The sequence below is a fragment of the Ammodytes marinus genome (assembly GCF_949987685.1).
Source record: "Ammodytes marinus genome assembly, chromosome: 3".
Taxonomy (NCBI): domain Eukaryota; kingdom Metazoa; phylum Chordata; class Actinopteri; order Uranoscopiformes; family Ammodytidae; genus Ammodytes; species Ammodytes marinus.
The window spans coordinates 29383260-29399481 of NC_137232.1; the positions used below are offsets into that span (position 1 = coordinate 29383260).

The 16222-nt window shown below is 44.3% G+C and overlaps 2 protein-coding genes across 2 annotated transcripts; one reads left to right on the forward strand and one right to left on the reverse strand.

Annotated features, from left to right (window-relative positions):
* The first annotated feature begins 1619 nt into the window (after positions 1-1619).
* Positions 1620-12716, forward strand: LOC307248548 (dapper homolog 3-like). The gene is made up of 4 exons (XM_080024962.1): positions 1620-1900; positions 8368-8500; positions 8878-8988; positions 10021-12716. Exons 1-4 carry the CDS (start codon positions 1670-1672, stop codon positions 11499-11501), a joined length of 1956 nt encoding a protein of 651 aa, XP_079881088.1. The 5' UTR covers positions 1620-1669; the 3' UTR covers positions 11502-12716.
* A 318-nt stretch (positions 12717-13034) lies between these two features.
* LOC307248550 (C5a anaphylatoxin chemotactic receptor 1-like) lies at positions 13035-15946 on the reverse strand. Its single transcript, XM_080024963.1, has 2 exons — positions 15892-15946; positions 13035-15188 (listed from the first exon to the last, which is right to left on the reverse strand). Exon 2 carries the CDS (start codon positions 15174-15176, stop codon positions 14124-14126), a length of 1053 nt encoding a protein of 350 aa, XP_079881089.1. The 5' UTR covers positions 15177-15188; positions 15892-15946; the 3' UTR covers positions 13035-14123.
* Positions 15947-16222: the final 276 nt, after the last annotated feature.

Here is a 16222-nt window from a genome sequence, read left to right on the forward strand (position 1 = left end):
TTATCTGCAGTGTGCGCACACACACATACACAAACACACACACACACTGACAAAGGAATCCAACCCGCGCTGTGCGTAGGTTTTTGACTTGCTGATGACTTTGCCTCTCAGAGACTGAAAATAAAAGTGGCTTTCTGGTTCATGTGGAGTAGAGATTGGAAGTATGAATAAAAACAATCTATGATATACACACTGTCTTGCTATTTTTGGAGTTGATACTTTGTTCTGACAAATCCCACTCATTACATAAAAGCTGTGACTGATAGAGATGTATGTCATGTTTTCCTCACAGGAAATAAATGCTGTGCTTTAAGAGCCAGTTTGACCTCAGGAGACTTCAGAGCAGAGTTAGTACAGAGGAAGATGGCATGAAATATTCATCTGTTACTGCACTTCAGAAAAATACAATCAAATCAAAAACATATTAAAATATTGATGTCACATTCTGAAAGCATTGTTATTTTGGGAGCTGTACGTGCAGCACACGTGTTTCATGACGGACTGCATGTTCTGCAGTTTGCCAATAAGATGGATATGGCTCCCAGTTGTCCCATCTTAATTAACGTTGCATAAAGTACCTATTCATTACTACTGTCTTTGTGTTAAAAGAGAATGAGCAATGAAAGAACAGAGATATTTGTGTATAAGATGTGGAGAAACAAAATGCATCTTTTTATTCGTTATTTTCTTTATTGAGACACACAAAATGTCACTGTAACATTTCAAATATGATATGTCATGAATACCTTTCTCATTCCGGAGCTCTCCTGCAGACATGCAGCCCGGGGGGCAGGGGCTGGTGAGGCGGAAAAGGATACAGACAATCAATGGTGAGGTCACAACAATTATTTTCTGTTAACAGAACACAAACAGCTGATACAGATCTACATAGGCTGGATGCGCTATAATGTGGACTATTTCCACTGTATCATTCTCTTTTTCATATCCTACTTATTTCAATGATGTGGTACCACAATCCCAACAAACTACACACACTGTGGTGTTGTTTAATTTCTTGCAATTGCAGCATCTGTATTTTTGCACTAAGCAGCCTGCCCTGACATCATTATTGCATCCTGTCTAATCGCTATCCATTTATATATAACCTTTTTCACTAGTGTTTCAGTCTTGTTGCTGTTGTATTTTGCTTTATTGCAACACTGTGGCCTTAAATAGTTTCAGGATCGTAAAACCCCTGTGTTTTATATAGTACCAGAAATAACCGTCCCCTCAAGTAATACATTAGTCCCAGGGCCAAGATGGGGAAATGGGTGAGGTCGACGCGTCTCTGTAATGAATCAAGGGGGATGGGACAACGTAACGCGCAGCACCCCACCAGCCTCTCGCGTCCAATGAAGGCTGAGATTGGATTAGCGAAGGGGAGAATGACCCCCCTCACCCCCTTCACTCTCTCGCCATGGCTGGTTGCTGAGGGCGGGGCTCCCTGCGTTTGACAGCTGCGAAATAGAAAATGTATAGCGCATAGAAGGTCTGGAAAACCATGCTTCTCCAGGGCAACCATACAACCACACGGAATGGGATGCAGCGTGGGCTGTTGTAGCCTGCGAGTGCCCTCGTAAATCTGGGGCCAATTGGAGAGCACGAAAGACCAAAATAAGGGGGATCCTTACTTTTATTGTGCGTACAGGCCTGTGATTTAAAGGAGGGGATGCACCGTGCGTTCTCGTTCCCGGTGACAGTGGAGCGCAGTCGGACCAAGGAGCGCCTGGAGGCGAGCCTGGCCGGGCTGTGCGAGCTGGAGCTCCGCAAGCAGAGGCAGGAGTGTCTGGTGCTGGGGGCGCTGGCTCTGGGAGACCCGCTGCCCCAGGACGGCTCCAGGGGAGAGCTGGCGTGTTTCAGCAGCTGGGGGCAGGAAAACTTAACGCTGAGGCGTCAGCTGGTAAGAAGTTTGAGTGTCTTTTACTGCATGTTTGGTTTGGATAAGAGCAGCTCCTCCATGTTGACTTGAACCATTTTACCACACCCTGGGTTGAACCCCCACTTTTTCCACATGTACCATAGTCCTACATAATTTGTAGAACCTACTGCGTATCCCCATTGTAATCAGCTTGACCGTTGGGTGGACTCTTGGTCTTGGCAGCGCCTTTTGTGTAGAAGTGACCCCGATCTGCAAAAAAAAGTTACTCAACTTGATTAATAGGGTCTCTGTATGAAAGGATGTAACGCGTTCCATTGCTTCGGGCTGAGATTTATGCCTTTGGGTAACGAAATCAGGGGGTGGAGCACTCGCCGTTTGTGGCACAGACCGACTATTTAATGGCCCATTGTTCCCTCATCATGGACTTTTGTAGGTTTTACTACTTAACAAGCTCGTATTAGTGCTCTCTGCACATCATAAAGGAATGAATTATTCCAGAGTCTTGCAACTAACATTTTTACGACATTAATATTATCTTCCACATTATGACTCTCCTCGTGCGGAGTCTAAAGCGAACTTGAGATCATCGTTTTCCGCCGTGACGCAGCTATGCAAGAAAAAACTGTGTCGACCAAGACAAAAAGTCTACGAGTTTCAGTTGCAGCATCACTACAACAGCATCTCCCTCAGAAAGTTTTACGCACCGCTGAGCATCCCCGGCTTACGTCACTCTAAGTGATGTTTTCTGTGGTTAGCCTATGTATTTTATTTTAGTCTATGTTCATACATTTTACCGAAGAGTTCCCTCTTTTCTTTAAGTCTGGGTGTTTGGTTTTGTGTCAGCCGGCTAGCTGTCTCAACATTGCCACAATTGGAAGCCATTATTAAAGAGGGTGAAAAAGAAATTAAATCAGCCGCCTCCTCTTCACACCTCCTTCTCTCCTCCCTCCCTCCCTAACCTCTCCCCCGCCGGGGGTCTAACAATGGGCGCATATGGAGCAGAATACTAATGATGCCGACCAAGGCCCCAGTGAGAGGATAAGGAAGGCGCATAGGTGGCCTTGTGCACTGGCGTCAGTTTGGTGTGGCATGATATGGGCACTGTGCTCTTTGTTTTTTCCCTTACTGAGTCCACATATGCAGCTTGTGGACTGGCTTATATAATCATTCTGATGGAAAACAAAGATTGAGCTAGTGTGTGTGTGTGTGTGTGTGTGTGTGTGTGTGTGTGTGTGTGTGTGTGTGTGTGTGTGCACTAGAGCTGTGCTAAAATGTATATGGCAAATGTGATATCTATTTGAAGTGATATCTTTATCGATTTCAAACGACAACAACAAAACTAGCTGTACTGCTACTTTGAATTGAATTGCCCTTCCCAGTGTTGTGGCAGATTGAAAGCTGGAAGCAGCATGGCCAACACAGATGACAAGATTAGAGCGACCCCTTCCAAATACCAAGCCGAATATCTCAATATATCGCAATATGCAATCGTATCGCATTGTATCGTGAAATATCATATCGTGACTCATGTATTGCGATGCATATCTTATTGAGAAGTCTTTGCCAATACCCAGCCCTAGTGTATACGCACCAGTGAATTAATTTCCCCTGGAGCTGTTGCCGCTTTCAGCCTTGCTATTCATCCACTGAATGAAGGGAAACAGCCATTTTCAAGGCCAGTGAAGGAGTGACAAGCTTTTCCCGCGGGTATTTTCTTTTTTTCGTCCGCAGATCGATGTTTATTAACTGTTGTGCCTATCCAAACGTGTGAGTAATTACAAGGGGAATCCCTCCGAGGATATTTTTACCGGACAGGACTTTAATTGAAGTCTCAGATTGAGTCTTCATGATATCAGGTCACCATCTGCGTCCAAGCCCAAATCCCCAATCCCCTATCTCATCTGCCTGCCATGTAGGTTAAAGGCTCCAAAATGTATGCTTCACTGTGTGACACGGGAAACAATTGACCCATGGGGAAATTCAGTGTGAGCGTGCGTGTGGGTGCGTGTGGGTGCGTGAGGCTGCTGCCTTGATCGTGAATGTGGCCCCCAGACAGGCTCGGAGCAGAGGCCTCTCCCCTTGGATACAGTGTGTGCTGTCGAAGGTGTTGACAGCTGTGGGACGCCAGACAGCAGCTGGGAAAGCATGAAGCTCTGACCTCCCTATCAGCTTCCTACTGTGCGTGTTTGGAGAGAGCAGAACCGAATATATGAATTGTGTATGAGCGTGTGACATACATACATACTGTACATCTATGTGGAGAAAGCAGTGTTTGAGTTTAGAGACCTTAAGTGTTCTTAAGTTATTTTTATCTCAGCTGACTTCCAATCAAGTCAACCGTCTATGGGTGTGTGCGTTTGCAGGCAAAAGGTCCGTTCAAGAGCGCCATAGGGGCCTTCCTCATTCAGGATTATGTGTATGTTCCTGCTGTAGGTTTGTGTGCCTTTGCTGCACCGCTGGCTTGTCATCGATCAGGATGTGTGTGTCCTTGTGCGAAGACAGCAGCACATCATTAGTGAGACTTTGAGGCAGTTAGTCCACTCGGTCTACTCAGCAGGGCCTGATCACTGGAATGGATCACTGGATGGTTTCCTCAGTTTTGTTCTGACACACTCACAAAGTTGTTGTTTTTTAAGCACATTGGCAATATGTACATGTAGGCAAATTAAGGCAAACAATATTCTGGAAAGGAACTTGCTCGCAAATACAGGTCAAACCAGGTGGTCCAGTACAGTTTTGCAAACATTATGTGTGCGTGCAGATGCACTCCACAACTGTTGGTCACATGAGCACAGCCCGGTGCAAGTCTCTCTCAAGAGGCTCCATTCACAGCCAAACCAGCCTGCTGCCCCGCTTACACACCTCTATGCAAGTCAATTATGTGTATGTGTGCAAAATCAACTTCTGTCAAATTATTGAAATTGAATTTATCTCGTTGAAGTTAAACCATTAAAATGTGCATGTATATTTAAAGAAATAAGTAATTTTTTGGCAAGCGTGTGTGAGTGTGTTTCCGGCCTCCCACTAGTGCCCTCTCTGTGTGGAGCCAGTCACAACACTGCTTTAATTATAGAGTGACTAGCGGTGCGGCTGCATGCCTTGTGTGCCTTGTTCCTTAAAATTCCATATCCCGGTGTTATCATTTCAGAACCCTTCAACCAGTGACTGCTTAGAGATGTGTTGTACGGATCAAAATCCTCTTTTCAAAAGCCAAGGTCTTATCCATACCATATTGTGCACTTTTTTGTCTTGGATGACAGTATTTTAATGTCTCTATACCAGCTGTATTTTAGGCAATAAAAAAGCTTTTTTGTTTTCCTGGCTTTAAATGCTTTTATCAACCTGCTTCTCACTATTCATCCACACTCCTCCTAGGCGATGTGCAGATATAACGTGTGAAAGCAGTCGGTAACCTGTGGTACTGTTGTCCCAGATTTACCTGGTGGTCAGTCATTTTTATTGAAAGAGCCGATGGTCCTGATGTGTGGTTTAATATTGACTAGGTGAAATTCTGGCTGCACTGTGTCCTCTGTGTTCCCCCATCCCCCACCAGCCTGGGGCAGAGGATGCAATAAAACAGTAATGATACAGTGTCAGGGAAACCAGTGTGTGACCATTAATAATAGAGTGCAATCAAAGGCCAGTCTGCAAAATTAAATGGTGTCTGCTACTCTATGGACCTGCTCTTTAGAAAGATTACTAAATGTTACATTGTGGTTAGTTGGTTGGTTGGTTGAGTTTCCCCAAATTTCGTTGGTCTCCTGCATTGTGATTTATAACTGTGTGTGTGTGTGTGTGTGTGTGTGTGTGTGTGTGTGTGTGTGTGTGTGTGTGTGTGTGTGTGTGTGTGTGTGTGTGTGTGTGTGTGTGTGTGTGTGTGTGTGTGTGTGTGTGTGTGTGAGCGAGCGCAAGCAAGAGAGCAAGCAATCAATTGTGTGAATCTGCATCATTGATTTATTGATTTCCAATAGTCTCCCCTCCTCCCAGCTATTACTCTACACTCGCCGGTAGCTGAAACAAAGCACCCCCTGCTCTTTGTTTCTGTCGCACAAAACCATGTTGATGATGCTAATGCTTTGCTTATAGTTAGACAATAAGCACCCTTGTCTGGACAAAATAAATGTTTGGGGTGAAGAGGTTGTGTGGGAAGCAAAGGTTAGCTTGGGTCAATTGGCCCTCGACAGCATTCGCTTCATGACCACATTAAGTCTGCAGGACAAAGGAATCAGAGCTCAAGCACTGATTGCTGACGAACCAAAAGATCACTGTGAGCAGTCGTCCAGACCTTTTTTTTTCCTGTTGCAAGTTACAGACACTCTACAGTTTGAGGAGATAGAACATGCACTGAGACACTACCACATGCTAACAAAAAAAATTCAAGCTTCAGCTCTGAAGGAGTTATGTAAATAAAACTTTGTACAGTTTTTTTGTCAAATGTTGTCAATTTATTGTACATCGTATAAGCAATAAAAAAAACAAAAAACAGGATCAGCAACATACATAAATAACTCAAATAATACAGTTCATGTTCACAGTTGCTTTGAGCTAAAAGCTCATTTCAGCATGATACCATTGTCAAAATGGCCTGATGTTTAGCAGTTATTATTACCACGTCTTAGTTTTGTTAGCATGCTAACATTTTCTAATTAGCGTTAAACATTACAGTTACCACTGAGGCTGACGTGAATGTCATTGGTTTAGCAGGTACATGGTCATAAACCAAACTAGTGGACCAACTGAAATGTTGACCTGATGATGGCAATGGATGAAAAGTCAAAGGATCACAAAAAATAAATAAATATATCTTGAGGGGGACATAAATGTTTGTTCCAAATTTCAAAGCAGCACATCCAATAGTCGTCAATAGTCACTAAAGGAATAATATCAATCTCACGGACTTGATCGCCTGGGCTCTGTGAATATCTAGTATCTAATATCTAAAAACCCTGGTAATCCATCAGATGTATAAAGTGAGATATTTTAGTCTGGACCAAAGAAGTGAACAAATTCCCAGCCCTAGAGCATCGCTGCAGGCAGGGATTTTTTCCAGCTGTTTTGCACAAGACAGGGCCTGTCTACATCTGAATAGGAAATGTTTTATTGGCACAGACACACAAATGTACAAAGACAGTGTTAGGGAAGTGCGGGAGACTGCAGCCGTTGTCTGACAGGTGCTCCATCATAGCAGGTTTGTAATGTAGAAAGTGTCACCTTGTTTCAGGGACGTGTTCCATCTTCTGGTAATGAAGTCCCTTAATGAGCTTTGGGTGTCAGCAGTATCCCCACCATTAAAATTAAAATAAATTGCCTTTGTATCTTTTGAGTGTGTGTGTGTGTGTGTGTGTGTGTGTGTGTGTGTGTGTGTGTGTGTGTGTGTGTGTGTGTGTGTGTGTGTGTGTGTGCGTGCGTGCGTGCGTGCGTGCGTGCGTGCGTGCGTGCGTGCGTGCGTGCGTGCATGTGTGGAGCTCGCCTGCATGTGTCTGCAGATGTGAGTACATGTGTCAGATTATGTCCACATGAGACTAGTGCAAATTGTCTGGCTGGCAGCATGTCCAATTCCACTGTCTTTCCAGCATGTGCGTGCGGACGGTGTATGTGCTTGTATATATGTGTATATATCCTTGCACGTCTATTTTCCAGAGGACCAATTTTAAGACCTTTTGCAAACTCAAGTCTTTGTGGTCAGTTCTCTTGATGAGGTGTTTTTGAAGAGGTGGGTTTTCTATTATCAGTTGAGGGTCTTGATGTTACATATTGAAGCACAAAGATGTGCGTTTGTGGTGTTGTTCTGCAATTTAATGCTTCTGTGTGTCTGTGTGTCTGTGTCTGTGTCTGTGTCTGTGTCTGTGTGTCTGTGAAGACATGACAGAACGCCCCCTGACTTTTGGCAAAACCTTGAATTATTCATGTTCCGACTGACTGCTTCCTCTCTAAGCGTGCATAGGCAAGAGAACCCAGTGCCAGATATGGATGCTGCACATAAATACATGTCACTGATGGACAGTGACGGTCACATTCGTATTTATTTTCAGTTTTGGCATTTTTTGTTTCTACTCATTTGAGTCATTTGAGACAAAGGTTGAAAAACTGTTTCCACGATAGCAATGCATTCTTTCATCAGATTGAAATATCCATCTTTGCAAATAAACACACTTTATCAAGCTATAAACTTTAAACAAATTCAACCCATTTAAAACACCTTTTCTTTACAAACCTTTTACTGACGATTATCTGACAAACGAAATGAGAGCCGGCGTTGCAGCTGGAGAAACAAGCAGTGAAGGGCTCGCAGCTGTGCTTCTGTCATTAGCATTTCTTTAAACCAGTAATTTGATCGCGAGGACTGTTTGAACCTTTTGCTTTGTTGTTGAAGTCACTGATTGTTGCCTCTTAACGCCTGCTTAAAAATGACTCCTCGTCCACGACAGCACAATCAACCACAGACAGCAATGAAAAGAGACTGAGTGTGTTTTCTATTTGTGTTTCAGAGTGCCCTTCAGAGTTCGCCATGGGGCCTGATGCAGGCGCTGGAACAGCAGATGGGAGAGCTGAGGATGGACACTGAGGACGACTGCTTTGATGGAGCTCAAGGAGACATGGTTGACAGTCGCCCGAGTTCTGGTACTTCCACAGTTTTAAACACTTTTTTATTTAGCCAACATGCATGAGTTTCTTCTATTTATTTGTAGTGTGTCATTTACTTTCAATAAAGCCAGTGAATGGATGAGTTCTTGCAACATGTAATTATTTGCTCTATACAATGAAACCCATGATTTCCTTTTGCATTTTGTAATACGCTTGTAAGGAAAATGTAATTTATTTCTGCTCCTGTTGGTCGTTCACGCTCCAGTTGCTTGCGATTTTGTTCCGTGGCCTATTTATGGAAATGCAATGAGGTAAATGCTTGCATCCTGCAGCATATTCTTGGAGAGCCAGGATGATCAGTGAGCTATGATAAACAAGATCATTTATTCGCTATGTCTTTTTATATTTCCTAGGTTTCTATGAGTCGAGTGGGGGTCAATCGCCAAAAGGAAGGTCTGGTTCCTCCGAGCCAGCAGAGACATCCTCCTCCTGGGCCTACACCAACGACAGGCCAAAGTCTGTGGGTAAGAACAGGCAGAACATCTGGATAATCGGGGGTACACTTAAACATGCACTCACATGCATCCTCAGAAATAGCAACATGCACATAGAACATTGTTGTTCGGCAGTGGCGAAGTGGGCAGGGAGGTCGCTTTTGGAGTGCAGGGTCAGTGGTACGATCCCCCGCCTACCCGCCACATGTCGAAGTGTCCTTGGGCAAGACATTGAACCCCGAATTGCTCCCGATAGTTATAGCTTGCACCCTCCGTGGTAGCTGCTGCTATCGATGTATGAATGTGTGTGTGATTGGGTGAATGTGTACAAAACGATGTAAAGCGCTTTGAGTCTGTGAAAAAACAGGGAAAAGCGATATATAAGTGGAGTCCATTTACCATTTTACCAGTACCTACTGCAGTACAAATTCTTACATTTAGCATGATCATGTGTTGGCATTATAAGCTCTCAAACTATATCTAAAAGCAAAACAATCTTTTACCTTTATCTAAAAGGAAAAAAAATATGGCTGATTATTTTTAAATTATTATTAAGGTATCTGTTGTCTTGCATCTAATCCATAGAAATGACAAGATATTTATTCAGCCTCAATCTTATATAATTGATATTAAACTATCTAGTGTCTACCATCAGAAAAATGTACTTAAAAAGATTAAGGTGTATACTGTCTGTCTTTTCCACTTGATGAACATTAAAGGTTCAGTAATCGGAATGGTCAGTTTAGCTAACTTCCTGTCGGTGACTGCAGTTAGCAGTCCCCTCCCTCGTCCCCACAACACCACATTAATGCACTGCGGTGTTCAAGCAGCGAGTTACTGATTTTGCTGATTATTTTTTCAGACACAGTACGGACAGGTAGCTATCCTCAGGAGATAGTCACTAAATGTAACCAAAACAGTGATTTTGACAGTAAGCGTTCTCCAGAATCACCGACTCCCACTTTAATTGTAAATGCCCTTTATACCATGATGTAGAAAAATAATTAGGCTTGTTAACAAATTTGCATATTGACCAACAACAATATTGTTTTATGTGATTAGGAGACCCCCTCATGCTGAATGGGGAACCAGATGTCCCAGTCCTACGCACCACCCTACCCCGCTCCTTCTCTGCCCCTTACCCGCCTCTGGAGGGGATTGCTGAGGAAGGCACAGCAGTGGACTCCTGGCAGTGGGACCCCAGCGAAGCCATCCAAACCTGGCAGTATCAGCCTGCAGAGGATCAGGTCACTGAGGAGGACTACCAGCAGGCATTGAGGGTGGAGGGTTACATCCTAAGCCTCATCCAGCGTAATACCCTTGCACCGCGGCCGTGTCAGCCTCGTACCACCCTGTGCCCCGACCCCCCATACTGCAGTGCTTCTGGACACAGCTCCCTACACAGGAGGGCTCCAGAGCAACGCCTTCCTGACCCCCAGCCCCACGTTGACCTTTTGGCAAACCCTAAGATCCAGGGCTGGGGTTGTGACCTGCTGGAGGGGGAGGCCTGTGGTGGAGAAGCCCCATCTTTGGAGGAGGACTGTTATCTGGCTCTGCCCTACCCCCAGCCCAGGCCACACTCCCTGGCTGAGAGGCTACCATCACCCTCCCTGGACCCCAACTGTGGTGTTGGGGTTCTTGACCCTTATTGTGAACCCCCATCCCCCCGGCATTACTTACATCCACAACTCCCTATTCATTCAAAACACAATTTAGTAAGCGCTCAGTACATCCCCGGACAAGCCTGCCATGCCCCTGTGCGCTCCCCTAGACACTACAACCAAGAGCAGCACAAGCCTGGCCAAGCTGTCAGCTCTCCTGACCACACCAACTCCAAGTGCAGAACTTCGAAGAAAAGCCTCAACGAGAAACTGAGGGGCAAGAAATCGAGCAGTAAAACCAGCCGATCCCAGTCTGAAAACAGCCTCCTGGGCCGACGAGTGCTGCCTGAGCGCAGGTACAGCACCACTGAGAAACACCAAGGCAGAGGGGATCTTGCTCAGAACCAAGGCCAAGACGGTGGACCCCAGGTGGACAGCAGCAGCCACAACGGGGGCCGGCGTTGGTGCTCCAACCTGGAGCTCAGCCAGGACGAAGGGGAAACCCTAGTAGGGCAGGCACCTAGACGGCCACCTCGGAAAGCCCGCCACGGTCATTCTTGTCAGCACCAGTCCCAACCCCAGAACCACCACCACCACCAGCGCTGGCACCCAGACTTTCAGGAGAGAGCCCCTCTCTGTCAGGGAGAGGAGGGCTACGCTCGTGCCGGCCCTGCAGAGTCAGAGTCCAGCATGAGCGAGGTGTATTCCCCGGCCTCCAGCTCCCTGTCCAGTGACTCGGATGAGAGCGGGGGGCTGGTGTGGCCCCAGCAGCTGCCGCCACGCCTCGCCTCTACTTCCTCCTCCTCGTCACCTTCACCGCAGGCCAATGCCAAAGCCCCCTCTCAACCGAAAGCCTTTGTCAAGATCAAAGCCTCCCACGCTCTCAAAAAGAAGATCCTCAGGTTCCGCTCAGGGTCCCTCAAAGTCATGACCACTGTATGAGGAAGTGGTCTTAGCTGTTTTTAAACCCGTAACCATTACTACTGTGTGGAAAAGCCATTGTCAGAGCCACATTGTGCCAACTCATTTTGGTCAAGGATCACATGCTAACTAACAAATACAGTCTTTGTATTCTACCTACCTCTGATGACAGTATGTTCTTAGTAAGAAACATTAACATTAATGGGCATGATTAAAGTTCTAGAGTGTATTTGGTTGAAGTATCTGGTTGAATTAGTCCTGCAGCTGAAAACCATCAGAGGCTAGACTAATGGGCATCATCCTGCTCTAATGAATGATCAATTTAATTGCAAGGTTACAATGTGTTGACATGGACCGCACTGAAGCTAAGTGACTGAATAAGCCGCTAGCTTTTTTATGTCTGTTGGCCTGGTAGTTAATTGACCAATGATTAATTGCTAGTGTGGAGTTGGCCAAATGCAATTCTACACTACTTATAGATACTTTTTTTTAAGCCTCTTGTGTTGCCAAACACCAAAGTTCTAGGCCTGAAATGAAAGTATTTTATGGCACTGACCTTCCTAAGACATTCTGGTAAATTTGCTCTATTGAATATTCATTTATTGTGGGAAATCCTACAACCAAATTGTTTCATTATGCATGTTTAACTGACTGGCTCTGCGTTGGCTTAAAAGTCTCACTAGGTTTCGTGGGTGTCTATTTCCCCATAATTCACTGCCAAGTTATATAGTATCTTCCAGGAAACATCTTGGAAATTATTTAGAAATGATAACGTTATTTAGAAATAACAGACCCTTAAAATGAAGCATGGCTAAATCTACAGTATTAGTGTGTGGTAAGATCTGGACATTTTAGAGAAAGTATTGGGCCTACACAGAGCCAGCTTTCTACCGAAAAGCACAAACAGTGTACAAATGGTACAAACAGATCCTGAACCTCTGAGCAGGGAATACCCCTTCATCTTCACTGTTCGTCATACTCAGCTCTGCCTCTTTGTAAACTGTGGATACACACTGACCTGAACTGTCCATTACCTCTCTTATTCTGCCAGCTGCTTTAGGGACCAAATGTCTGTGGCCAGATGTCTGTGACTGTGAGTCAGTAATGGGTTAAGTAGAGGCCGTAGTAAGGTACCAGTGTACATGAATGCATGCAGGCACAGTGCTTATAAGTGCATAACTGAATTGAAACACATGGACACAGACACGCTTGTAAATATGTATGTTTCTGTATATACCATCATGTGGCCTTGTTTGGAATGAATGTAGTTTGTAAATAAAGGCAATTGTGCTCTTAATTTTAGTACTTTAACAAAACCTCTGGGTCATCACAGGTGCAGATTATCGACATTCCAAAATGTAACTTTTTATTGTTTGCATAATTCAAAAACATCATAAATTAACATACATATGCATTAGGCAATAATAATAATAATAATAAATTAGTGAAATGACCATGGTGATAATAGTTCAATTAAAAGCATAAACAAACATGATAGTTTCAAATGAGATTAAAAAAAATATGAAGCAGTGGAAAGAGGTCACTGTTCTCAGAGATATGGGGGAGATAATTCCAGTCAGATGGAGCTATATATTTTAATTGAGCTTTAGAGATATATAGTTCAGCCCCCTCTTGTGGTGTATGTAGAGTACTGTTCAAGACAAGAGGGTTTTGTCTAACCAAATACGGTGTGTGTGTGTGTGTGTGTGTGTGTGTGTGTGTGTGTGTGTGTGTGTGTGTGTGTGTGTGTGTGTGTGTGTGTGTGTGTGTGTGTGTGAGTAAAACAAATTATATCAGAAATACTTTATTGAACCGTTCCAAATCATATACACTTTCTTTTTTCTATTCTACATATGAACTGTTCCAAATCATATACACTTTCTTTTTTCTATTCTACATACTACATCTGACCATAAAAATAATCAAGTTAGCATGCAGTAGGCATACAATTGGGACAAACTTTTACTTATATATTTCATCATAACACCGCGCCTCTTGCTTTTATATCCGTCCCATCCCCGGTTATTTTCATACGGAGGCTCAGTCGATGTGACGTCACTTCCTGTGTGCACTGGAATGTGGGTCAGAATCGCCCGTCCGGATGAAGTAGACATCCGGGTATTTCTAAGCAAAAGAATTGGGACATCCCAAATCTTTTCTATACTATACTACATAGCAGAAAGTATATGTAATGGGTATTGGAATGCAGGGTGAGAGAGCAGTAGGCTACAGTTTGATGGCCACAGGGAGGAAGGACTTCCTGTAGCACTCTGTGGTGCATCTTGGGAAATGTGAGAGTAATACCAAGAACAAACAATTTGTTCTTAATATTAGAAATGTTTAGAAACACATTGATTATCATCCGTCAAAAAAACTAAAGTTTTGTTGCATGAGACAGGAAAATTGCAGATTGGCTAAGAGTTCCGGATTTGCAACAATGACTCAGACCTGATATAGCCTATTACTCAACTACCTCAGCAGAACTAATTCTGCCCAGCAGAAGCTGGTGAGTACACACTTTCCTTGAATTAGGCCTACTGGGATTTGTAACCCTTTAGTAAGGATGGAATTGGCACCCAATATAAAATGTGTGAAATATTATTAAATAATATGTATAATAATAATAGTATGTAGGCTACACCTTCAGATTTTAGTTGTCTCCTTTCCACTGCTACTGCTCTTGGTATCATTGTTGCTGATGCTAACTCTGGTTGTGGGGTCCTCGCTGATGAAGTGGAGGATGTTGCGCACAGAGCGGCTCATACTGTCTTTGAAGCCCCGGCCCAGGCACACGTAGAGCAACGGGTTGAGGCAGCTGTTGAAATACGCTAGGCAGAGTGACAGCACGTGTGCCAGATAAATGTTGGGGTTGTGGTCGGAAACCCGAGGGGTGATCAGCTTGAGGAAGTCCACGACGTGGAGCGGCAGCCAGCACAGGAAGAAGCTCAGCACCACTCCAAGGATGACCCTCAGCGTGCGCTTGGAGCGGGCCCGACCACGTGACAGTCCGCTCTCTGCTCTCCTGTACACCAACAAGTGACACACAACGATCACCAGGAAAGGGAGGAAGAAGCCCATAAGGAAGCGGTAGGAGGTGACGACCCAGGCAGTGCGTACTGTGTACACTATCAAACACTCTAGTTTGTCTTCGCCTGCTTTGACCTCCCGGGTGTAGACGAACTGGGGGATGCTGCCTATCAGTGCCAGGCACCACACAGCGATGCACCCCAAGACAGCCTTCTTGGGTCTCCTGTTGTTTTGACACCACACGGGTCTGCTGACTAGCATCCAGCGATCCACACTGATCAAAACCAGCTGAAGGATGCTGCAGTACATCACCAGGTAAAACAGGCTCTTGACCAGGGTGCACGCCAATGGGCCGAAGTGCCACTGGTCATCGTGGGCTAGGGGAATCATGAGCAATGGGATGGAGAGGCAGCACAAGAGATCAGCCAGCGCCAGGTTGAGGAACCAGATGGAAGTGGCTGAGCGCTGCATGCAGAAGCCAGTCACCCACACCACCACAGCGTTCCCAGGGACACCCAGCAGCACCACCAGGCCGTAGAAGACCAGAGCTGCAATCTGGATCGGTTGAATCTTAGGTGGTAAAGGGTCAGGAAACTCAGGCAGTGTGTAATTAAAGTCAGTCATGTTAAAGTCAATGGTATAATCCTCCAGGATGTCCGGTTCATCCATAGTTAGTTAAAGCTGTGGATGGAAACAGTTGTCAAACATAGCCTTTCAATCATCCTTCAATGGACATTACAAATTAATGGAAAACATGTATTTATTTGAGGTGGAGGCAAATGTTTAATGTGAGAAAAACAGACCTAGCCTAGGCCTATATGAAAAATGACAATATTATGTGTTGCACTAAGGTACATGACACGATGTAACTGTGATGGGAAATTTCCTTATTGGTGTTTTATTATTTTTTGCTTACTCTCAGAATATTTCTGATGCATGTCTGTGTTACACTGTCTAACAGATAAGGGAAAACAGCTGACATCCTGGAAGGGTGAAACGAATGGCAGAACCACTTGTTTGTGATGATGTGTGTTGTTTTAATTTTTCTAGAATAATATATTTATTAAACAATAAACATAGCCCACTATACATATTTTCAACCAATCAACATTTGAGAAACTGACTGTCAACAAGTATTCTAACGACCCCAACTTGGGAGTGGTCCTTAGCTTTGCTTCAAGACTGTATTAACGCAGCCACATGGTAGATGCATTGCTACGGGCAAAAAGCTTTGGTGACTGGTGTCTCAAAGTACTCAAATAAACCTAAGTAGAATTAGAAATATGAAAAGATCAATACAAAAAAATGTATATAATAAATCATATCTAGTCGGAATGGTCACATTTAAACATACAAATTAGATTTCGCTGATATTTCAACTTACGGTTTCAGTGGTTGATGTTGCAATGTGATGTTAGTTGATGTTGCCTCCACCGAAGTAGAAGGAAGTTATGGAGCTGTTCTGCTTTTAAGATTGCTTTATGCTTTATACCCTCTGCCCCTCACTCCCACACTTGCACACACTGGGCTTAAACATCACTTCTTTGGGGGGGGGGGGGGTTGCTTCTTATAAACACTGAATGGATCTGAGGATCCCCTGTTATTTTCAATCTATATTAAATTGATTTAATTATGACACCACTTCCAATCTTACTTTTGGCTGCACCCAAATTTAGCCGCACACATCTATATCCATTCAGCAGTTTGTTCTTGTT